The sequence below is a fragment of the Calliphora vicina genome, chromosome 2 (assembly GCF_958450345.1).
Source record: "Calliphora vicina chromosome 2, idCalVici1.1, whole genome shotgun sequence".
NCBI lineage: Eukaryota > Metazoa > Arthropoda > Insecta > Diptera > Calliphoridae > Calliphora > Calliphora vicina.
In genome coordinates this window covers 132,976,750-132,987,682 of record NC_088781.1, presented here as the reverse complement: position 1 = coordinate 132,987,682, position 10,933 = coordinate 132,976,750, and the positions used below count along the sequence as shown (strand labels likewise).

The following is a 10,933-nucleotide window of genomic DNA, read 5'->3' as shown; positions in this document are numbered from 1 at the left end:
GGGAACAGGTTCCCTAATTTCTTCAGAGCACATTCCATTGTAGTATCAGTAGCACAGTGAAACACAACACACATTGCGACGATGTTCCAGTAAAGCACTTCCTCCCTCTCCTGTCCTCGGTCGAGTAACTCCAAAATATACTTCTAAGCACGTGAGAGTCCCAGTTTAGTTTGGATATAAGTGGTGTAAATAGTAAGGAGATCAGATGGAGTATTTCCTACACCGTTTTAGAAAACCCAAGAATGCTTCCTTCGACTTGCGTGTATTAAAATCGACTCTATTCACATAACCCCCCCCCCCACCATTCAGAGATTGTTACAAGCGTTAAGAGTAATATTCATGTTTTGCCTTATTGCCACAATCTACGTCTGGCTTGGTCTACAATTGTATGAATATGAATGGCAAATGTTGTTGTCATCTGCAAAAGAATAGATAGGGTTGGAAGTTTGACATAGAAGGACGTTTAGAAAGATAAGAAATGGAGTAGAAGAAAGAAATTCCACCTACAACAACTCGTATAGTGTGATCTCCGAGAAAGCTCGATATAAATCGAGCAATTTTACACAAATTAGTACTTGGTACGAATAAAAATTACCAGACGACTGACTTTAAGGAATTCTTATAAAAAAAACCTTTCGCAATGTAGGAATTATCTTTCTATACCATCTAAAATACTTATAATAATCCTCCTGAATATAATAAATGATACAATAGAAACGAAATTGTGTAAGGAACTAGTTGGTTTCCGGCCGAACAAGTCGTCGTGTGTTGACCACAACAAAACATTAAGAATTATCGCTGAACGAATAGAGAGATGGCAAAGTAATCTGTATCCCACTTTTGTAGATTATACTACCGCATTTAACAGCATATTTCGTTGCAAAATATGGGATCTCTTTAAAAACAGTGGTATTCCACATAAACTTATTAACAGAGTCTTGCAAAGCAACTGGCTCTCAAAACAATTTTTACCGAAATAGAGTGTAAGACAGATATGTCTACTGTCTCCACTACTCTTTCTGATTGTTATAGACAATATGACGCGGTATCCAATGGAACTTAACCAGTCATCTCGAGGTTTTAGACTTCGCTGACGTCATCTGTTTTCTGTCCACTAAACATTCGGATATGCAATCGAAACTTGATGACTTGATTGTCCACTCAGCAAATGTTGGTCTTAAAATTAACAAATGCGATGAAAATAAGAGCCGCAAACAACAAGCCTTTTGTCATCGGTCAGGAACAGGTCGAGTTTGCTGACAAATTCTGCTAACTGGAAATCAACCATTAGAAACGTTCTAGCAGTTTTGCTTTAGAGCTGCTAAACGTGACTGACAACAATAGCATTGAACTGTAAACTACAAGGATTTACAACCCTCAGCTTGTGTGTTACATTTTGAAAATCTGGTGGTCAAACATCATAACCAACCACGCACTATATAGAAAATGCAACATTGAGCCTACCCAAATTATTATTAAAAAAAAAAGAAAGTGGAAATGGATCGGGCACACTCTTAGAAAGTACCCAGATGAAATAAACCTCCACCAGACAATTGAAGAAGAGGCCGGCAAAAGACCACATGGAAAAGAAGCTGGCATAAAGACATCGAAAACTGCGGAAGAAGCTGGAATGAAATAAAAGTACTTGCGAATGATCGAATATCTTGGAGAAATTTTGTAGAGGCCCTATGCTCCACAGGGAGTTAAGCGGAGAGAAGAGGAATAAGTACTCTGAAATTATACTGTCCGTCCACAAGGCCTTTGCTGGTTCAAACCCTGAGATCCAAGAATAGGGAAGTCGGCTTGTACGATGGTAAGTGATCACGTTGACCCATTTCTTAGGTGATGGTTATAATTACGTTCTTCGACCCAAGGAGTTCCAACATCAGCATGAATAATCCTACGGGGCCTACTGCCTTTGAAGTCATGTCTACGTTTAAGGCTTCTGTTACTTTAGTTCGGGTATACAATTGTGGTATCTAAGTCAGGAAGATCATGTAGTTTGCAAACAATGCTTTTCGCCTTGTATCTCTCGTAGTGCAAAGTAATGCGTCGCCTGAAAGTACGCATGCCCGGCTTAGGATCAGAAATGGTGGTATCTGCAAACTAAATCCTCCTTATGTCCGTAATTTCAACAAATAGATATCTATACTGATAGAATTCTGGGTATTTTACACCGGAGATATATATTTGTTGAAATTACTGGCATTAGTTTGATTGGAGAGAGACAGAAATGTAGGCCGCAACTTGCCAAAAAAAAAAATGATCCAGCCATTTGTTCAGCTTCTCCTTATTTACAAACCTGCTGATATCGCAGTTCAGCTGAGATCGTCAGGGTTGGAATTTCAGAAGTACGACCTGCGGGAATGAAACAATGATGCGGTACTGTTTCGAGAATCTTCCTCTCTGCTACGTATACGAGGGAATCGGTAGACCACTGTAGATGTTCTGAAGCCGTGTCAATCTATTTTCTTTTGGTTTATATATGTTCGGCGTTCAGATACGATAAAATCGTTGGGTCTATCCAGACAAATGATTATGGGTAAATGTTCTGACCCCAGAAAAATAACTGCACGCCAGGTGCCAAATTACCGCATTCGATATCGAGTAAAATTTATCATAATTTTCTTATTTGAGATTACGGCATTCGACATCGAGCAAGAAATTTAGTACATTTTATCACAATTACGATATCGAAATCATTTTTCGATGCGATAGCTCATTCGATCACGAATGCGGTAATTTGGGCCCAGGTTACGCAGTTAAACAGACCAGGACTCGCTATGGTGATATCTGGCGAACTAGCGCAATTATTCATAACCCGTGTAGGGAATAAACATTTAGGTTGCAGGTGGATTCGTCAATCTCTTGACGCCAGCGACTCTAATATCTGATCTCTTCAGTGGGTAACGCAGTTTCCGCCGTTAAGATCAGTACGCTTAATCCATCAGCAGGACAGAACTTTCGATGACAGCAGACCTGTTACAACAGTTCTTCCATTTAAACAAATCTTTGTCCGTGATTACCAATTTTTAATTTCTCCTGAACTGAAAGACAACATTTATTTAAGTAAATTTAAAGAAAACACCTCAACCATTATTTTATTTAATTTACTCTCTTTTTTATTTTACTGATAAAATACTACTTGTTTTTCTTTAATACTAATATACATATTTAAAATTAAAAATACTAAAACGAATGATAGTTTTTTTTTCATTTAGTAGAAAACACTTAGCATCTAGTACACAGAAATACCATGACGATAAACAAAAATAAAAAATAAAAATAAAAACAATATATTTAAAATGAACCAAAAAAATAGAGGTAGAGATAAACATAAACAACTTATTAAATTTGAAAATAATAAGGACCAATAACGTATACGAGAGATTTAAAATAGAATAAAAACTTAATACTTGTAATGAATTTATAAAGACAAGTTCAAAATTTTTAAAACGAAAAAGTAATAAAGACTCGCTTATTTCTATAATTGTGGTGTTAGGAAACGAAATCCTTAACACATGTTATTTGTAGTATAAATTAAACGACATGTTTTTTTCTTAAATAAAAAAAGATGTGTAATTTCTAGCATTTTAAAGTTTTAACTCTAAACATTAAGACATTTATACGATTTCTTTATTAAATTACAATTTCAAAAATAAAGTAATAGGACAATGATCACTACCCAGACATTGGCTACGTATACAATTATCAACGACACGCTTGATAAAACGTTCCGAGACAATGAAATAATCCAGACGCCAGCCCACATTTCGTGACCGGGCATTACCCATGTAAGTCCAAAAGGTATAAGCCCCCTTGCGTTCCGGATACAAGTGTCTGAAGGTGTCTACATAACCAAGAGCCAGCAGTTCAGACATTTTATCTCTTTCCTCCTTGGTGAAGCCAGCATTACGGGTATTTGTTTTGGGATTTGCCAAATCATGCTCTTGATGTGATACATTCATATCACCACATATGACCACCGGCTTGCGGGCATCTAGATTTTTAATAAACTCCTGGAAAAGTTTCTCCCATTTCATGCGCGCCTCCAAATTTACAAGTTTCCTACCCGAATTGGGTACATAGACATTGATCAAAAAGAATTTCTCATATTCAGCCGTGATAATTCTACCACAATCATCGAATTCCTTATGGCCAATGCCATACTCGACATTAATGGGCATAATTTTCGAATAGATGGCCACGCCGGCATAGCCACCCGGCATGCACAGCCAATAGGGATGATAGCCGGGTATGCGTACGACTTCTTCGGGCAACTGTTCCGTGGTGCATTTAGTCTCTTGCATACAAAATATATCGGGTTCTTCGTATTCTAAATATTTCAAACCCTCCTTCTTAAGCCACGATCTCAGGCCGGCCACATTCCAGCTAGATATTTTCAAATTAAATCTGGGCTCTTCGACCGTTTGCCCATCGGCTGGCGGTGGCAATTCAAAGTCGGCTTTATCGTATTTGGTGGCGGTGGCATTTAGCGGAGCCGTGCCAGTTTTGTTCTTTTTCGACTTAGAAGCTGTAAAACAGGAAAATAAGAGATTTTTCAGTTGCGTGCCGCACGTCATATCTAACTTACGTTTCGAACCGTCTGCTTCGTCATCCATATCAGCATTATCCACACCATCGTCCAACTCATTATTATCATCTGCAGCCGTTTTCGCTGTTTTTTTCTTGTTAGTTGACGGTGCGGCACGTTTACGACCACCTCTAGTTTTTTTTGCTGGTGCCGCTGGCTCCTCTGTCTCTTCAGCTACTTCTTTAGTTGAGCTAGGGGTTTCTGGAAAAAGTTGTTGGGTATTGTAAAAGTCGAATTTTAGATTTTTTGAATAGCGAGGCATGTTTTTTATTAAAAGGGAAATTAATGTAGAATTTTATAGAAAAATAAATTTAATTAAGGATTGCAGTGAAAGAAAATTCCAATCATTATTAAAATATTAAAATAAAACATAAAAAATTAAGAGGTTCATAGAAACTTTTTTCAATTCATTTTAAAAATAATACATGTTTATTGCAATGTATGGCATCAGGAGGAGTGAAACTAAGAGCTTAACTTTTCGGATTTTTTATCCATAAACAGTTTTTTAAAACATTCAATTATATTCTAAGTTCTTGAGGTAGGTTAGGTTACGTGGATTGCTCGCAAATTAGCGAGTTCACTCGGAGATCTTGGGGCTTATGCTGAGAAGTCATACATGAAAGCAGGATAGTTTTCCTCCCCATGAGGCTATGGTCCCCATGAAAACCAACCGGTACATCTAATAAATCTGATCATATTTACTAATCTCTGAGACAGACCAGATCATGAAAAGGAGCTCTTCCAAAATGTAGTAGTCTATGCTCTTGTAAAGCCGGTCAGTCACATAGAAGGTGTTGTACTGATTCTTCCTCCTCTTCATCTAAACAACTTCTAAAATAGCTATAACGTGTGTAACCCATACGTTCCGACATGTGTCCAATCATACTGTGCCCAGTAATTATGCCCGTAAATAGCCTAATCGAATTCCTACCAAGAGACAAAAGAGTCCTGGTCCTATCCTTTGTCAGAGTGGGCCAGAGTATTCAGGATATTCTACAAGTGATGATATTTTACCACCAGAGTTCCGTCTCTCTCAAAGCCCATTCATTTCCCCGGATGCCCTCATCTTCTGGAACCCATATCAACTTGGCGTGATGTTGTGTCAGTGTTACCTGTGATTAGATACAATTGAGAAGACATTTCGACCTAATTACGTTGGAATTAAGAGCCTTGATTGATGCAAGGCTGTCCAAGTAGATACGTATACTCGAATTTTCGAGATTCTCTGTCTGGAAACCCGTTTTGTTATCGGGAAATCGAATATAATAAAAGGTCTAGTTCATGGGAGAAAATTCCCGAGCCCGTGCCTATCTATCTTTGAACCATCAGTGTTGATTGAGATCACGTTGTCCCTTAATACAGAATTCGCGGCCAAATCAAACTCAACAAGACCTTGCAAAATTATTGAGAGCTACTCAAGAAGCAATTTCAAAACGTTTGCGATCAGCAGGATTCATCCAAAAACTGGGAAATTTGGTAACATACGAATTGACGTCGACAGACCTTGAACGACAATTTAGCATGTCCGGAATGATGCTTGGATGCTATAAAAGAAAACCATTTTTGCACCAAAGCATTACTTGCAATGAAAAATGGATCCATTGCAATGACCAGATACTTAAGAGATCGTATGTTAAGCCTGGCCAACCAGCCGAAAAGCTAAATATCCATAGCGCCTATGTAATTCTCTGTATTTGGTGGAAGCAACTTTGACCAGACCATCACAGGGAATCTGTGCGGAATGCAACATATTCGTTTGAGCATTGGCCGAAACACGCCCAGAATATGTGGCCAGATATGAATCCTTGATTCGTTTTTGTCCTCAAAAGATGAGTAGTTCTTGGCTCGGAATTCATGTTGCCAGACAAATAATAAATTTAGATTGTACAAATGTTTCAAAATAAAAACTAAACATTTTTAAAAATACCGCATTTTTATGTCATACACCCAATAAAACAGTGGAAATGGAACCGGTTCATAGTGCAAAATGAACCGGTTCATATGGAATAGTGTGAGAAATGAATCGGTTCATATGGAATAGTATGAGAAATGAACCGGTTCATATAGAATAGTATGAGAAATGAACCGGTTCATATGGAATAGTATGAGAAATGAACCGGTTCATATGGAATAGTATGAGAAATGAACCGGTTCATATGGAATAGTGTGAGAAATGAACCGATTCATATAGAATAGTGTAAGAAATGAACCGATTCATATAGAATAGTGTAAGAAATGAACCGGTTCACATAGAATAAAATTTTTGATGAAAAAAATTTTTGATAAAAAAAAATTTATGAAAATATTTTGTGAAATAAAGTTTTGGTGAATAAAAAATTAAAAAAAAACAAGAGAGCTATATTCGCCTGTGCCGAATCTTATATACCCTTCACCAAATTATACTTCAAAATAAATATTTTTAAGTAAACTAAATTTATTTTTTTTTGAAATTGTTTTTTAATTTTTTTTTAAAAAAGTTTTTTTGGAAAAAAAATGTATGACAAAATAATTTTTTTTATGAAAAAAAAATTCGGGTTAAAAAATATTTTTCCCGATTTTGACCCATTGTAGGTCCAACTTACTATATATATCCTTATCTACCGTTGCAATAGACTTTAAAATATCTATCATTAGATATCCATATTATCTATATTAATGACTTAGTAATCCAGATATAGATCAAAAATAGGTCAAAAATCGAGGTTGTCCCGATTTTTTGCTCATATCTCCGTTATTTATGGACCGATTTTGCTGATTTTAAATAGCAAACTTCTCGAAAGCATGTCTGACAGAATTACTGAAGATTTGGATCCCGAAGATATCTGGGGTCTTCAGAAAATTGATTTCAACAGACAGACGGACAGTCAGACAGACATGACTTAATCGACTCCGCTATCTATAAGGATCCAGAATATATATACTTTATAGGGTCGGAAATGAAAAATGTAGAAATTACAAACGGAATGATAAACTTATATATACCCTTCTCACGAAGGTGAAGGGTATAAAAATTGGTGAAAATAAAAAAACTTTTGGTGAAAAATAAATAGATCTTTGTTTGCTTATACCTCATCTATTTGTGGGCCTAGATTTATCGATTTTAAATAGAAACCGAACCAGGACTATATATTGATTTATCAATCATGGAATGCAAAATGGATGCATTCGTAAATGCAGTAACATTGCATCACTGCATCATAATAAAAGTTTAACGTTCGAAAAAGAATATTTGTCATTATTATTAATTTACGTCAAAGATTTTTTAATACAAATTGTTGGCAAAGATGCCATTTAATTTACTGTTGCAAAAGTTTGCTGGTCATTGCATCTGTGATGCACAAATTTACTGCTTTTACCTATTTCTCAGCCATTTGTTGGCCGATTTTATATAGCAACTTAAGTTGGCCTAAGTTTGGGTATAATAATGCTATTCACATAGAATTGTATTAAAAAATAATTCTATTCGTATATGTATGTAGATTTTTATGTAAAAATGGAAAACATTTGTTGGGTGAAAACCAATTTGTTGGTTAAAACAATTTTTATTCAAATTTAAACGTTAGGAGAAAACAATTTTTAAGAAAGGTTTTTGTGAAATATATTCGTAGAAAACAATATTTAATAAATGTTAACTGTACCCTCAACTACTTACCTTCAATCTCTTCCAAATTCTCCTGTTTAACTTCACCATTTGAAATTTCATCTTCTTCTTTTCCCTGTACAGGCGATGATGAACTTTCTTCTGCTAATTTTTCAGCTTTCTTAGCACGTCCTCCCCGTTTAGGTTTTTCTGGAACAATTTCTTTCTCAACACTTGGTGCCTTGCGGGAACGTTCTAAAATTTAAAAGTTTTGTGTTTAAAATATAACTAAGGAAGCTTTATATGCATTTATTTACTTTTAGGTAGCACCTCCTCAGCATCACCATTAGCAGCTGCTGTTTCTTCCGCCACAACTGCTGCTTTAGCGACTCCTCGGCCTCGTTTTGTGGGTTTCTTTTCCTTAACGTCGACCTTAACTTCTACCTCTTCCACCTCCTCTTTGACCTCTTCTTTATCCACGACCTTTTCTTTCTTGGCAGCTCTACCTTTTTTCTTTTGTGGCTCAATATCTGCGGGAATTTCTTCTGTTTTCTTAGAATTTCTTGAGGATTTTTTAGGAGCTGAAATTTATTCAACAAAAGGAATGTAAATAAGTATAAAGCCAGCTGAAATTTTGTCAAAATAAACCCAAAAACAACTACTGAATAACTCTACATAAAAGTTTACCTTTTTCCATCAACTCTTCTTCAATTTCTTGCTTTACTTCCACTTCTTCCTCTGCCTTTGTTACCGCCTCTTGTTTCTTTCGCTTGCCAGCCACAGTCCTGGATTTCTTTGCAGTTCCCTTAGCTTCTTCAGCTTCGTTAGACTCCTCGTCCTGTACACTTTCAGCAACTTTAGCTTTAGCCACAGTCCTGGATTTCTTTACTGTTCCCTTAGCTTCTTCAGCTTCGTTAGACTCTTCGTCCTGTACACTTTCAGCAACTTTAGCTTTAGAAGTATTTTTTGCTTTTGGCTCAGCCTTCTTGCCGCCACCACCTCTACCCTTGGGTTTCGTTACGGCTTCTACTTCTTCATTTTCTTTTGTTGTTGTAGTTTCTTCAGCTTCTTGGCTTTCGGCTTGTGGTGCATCATTCTCTATAACCTCATTTTCATTTGTCTTCTTTTTACCTCTACCTTTAGCAGCCGGCTTCTTGCTAGCAGGAGTTTCTGTTTCCAACTCGGAAGCAACATTTTTACCACGTCCACTGCTGCGTTTTGTTGGCGCCTTTGATATTGTTGATTCCTTAGATTCCTCGGCATCATTGAGCGCAGAACCATTTTTTGCATCAGTTGCTAATTCTTCAACCACCTCTTTTTCGCCATTGTTTGATACTTTAGCGTCTGCAGATGATGCTGCTACTTTTGTTGCTGCTTTTTTGTTGGTTGCTCTCTTGGGTGGCATTTTTTCTTTATATAATTTATATTTTGTTAACTTTTTATTATTTCTAAAAATATTTCTTTAATTTTATTAATTTCCAGCAGGATATTTTCACTTTTTTAAGCAAACGCCGCAAATGTTGTACTTTCAGTTGTACACAAAAACTATTCTACTTCTTTTTGGCGCTCATTCATAAAATATTTTTGAACTGCCCTAGTTTAGGGTGGTTTCAATTTTTTGGTTCTATTTTGTTGAATATGTTATTCAATCTGGCAACTTTATACTCCTCAGCTCTTGTCAGCCGTTGGCGGCTGTCGCAGTGTTGCCACTACAACATTTATAACCCTATCAATGTTGATAATTCAGTGGTTTTCCCTCAAAGCCAGCGATTTTGAAGAGAACTGCTGGGCAAAAAAGTGTTTTATCAACAATTTGATAAGTGAAAACTTTTTGAGTTTTTTTCATTACAATCTATAAAATAATGCCATTTTATATCCTTCAACAGTAGAATATTGAGGTGCGACGCAATAAAAAAATAGTATGGGCTCTTATAGACAAATCGGTTTATAAATGGCAGACTTGTTAATATTTGGCGAACATTTTTTTTTTGGTGAGATAAAAATTTGTGAATACCACGACGTGGTTTTGTTTTTCTACCGAACTAGGACTATACCCGATATATTGATGTATAAATAAAGTTTGTAAGTTAGTGAAGGGCCTTGAAAAATTAAGTATTTCATATCATTAAATTTAAATAAAACAAAGTGTGTGTTAGTATTTTTATTCGTTTGAAAGTCCTATCGATCACATTACATTGGCCCACGACTTAAGAAAACTCCACAAAAAAGTCTAACAGGGTCAAATCGCACGATCTGTTGCTTAACGCTCGTAGGATGACGGTGATGGCATAGGCAAAGTCGTTCTCAAAGAAATATCGGCCAGTCCAAAAACCTTGGATTTAAATTCTTCTTCGGCTGGGGAGCCATTTTTAATATTTTTTTTTTTTCTTTATTATTAATTAATAATTGATTAATATTAATTTAGTTTGTATTATTATTTATAATAATTATAATGAATTGTATCAGGAATTTACTTTTGTAATATATATTGATTGGCCTTATAGGCTTTTTATATTACTTGGAATAAATAAATAAATAATGTGGATTGGTATCATCCCAAATTCGACAATTTTGTTTTTTGACGTACCCATTCATAAAGAAATGGGCGTAATCGCTAAGTTTCAGTTTTCATCTGCTCCAGGGACCATTTAGCGAACACACATCGTTATCTACAAATATTTTTTTTATTTTATTACTTCTTTGCAGAATATTTAAAATTGTTCAGCAAACGTCGCAAATGTTGCACTTTCAGTTATACA

General features: G+C 35.9%; 1 protein-coding gene across 2 annotated transcripts; it reads right to left on the bottom strand.

Annotated features, from left to right (window-relative positions):
• Window positions 1-3,096: 3,096 nt before the first annotated feature.
• Window positions 3,097-9,621, bottom strand: Rrp1 (Recombination repair protein 1). Of its 2 annotated transcripts, XM_065501855.1 has the most exons (5): window positions 8,862-9,621; window positions 8,492-8,755; window positions 8,247-8,429; window positions 4,595-4,795; window positions 3,097-4,534 (listed from the first exon to the last, which is right to left on the bottom strand). In XM_065501855.1, the coding sequence occupies exons 1-5, from the start codon at window positions 9,577-9,579 to the stop codon at window positions 3,645-3,647; spliced, it is 2,256 nt and encodes a 751-aa protein (XP_065357927.1). In that variant the 5' UTR covers window positions 9,580-9,621; the 3' UTR covers window positions 3,097-3,644. The 2 variants fall into 2 exon arrangements, with proteins under 2 accessions (XP_065357927.1, XP_065357926.1); XM_065501854.1 differs by having other exon boundaries at window positions 3,097-4,795.
• Between the last annotated feature and the right edge of the window lie 1,312 nt (window positions 9,622-10,933).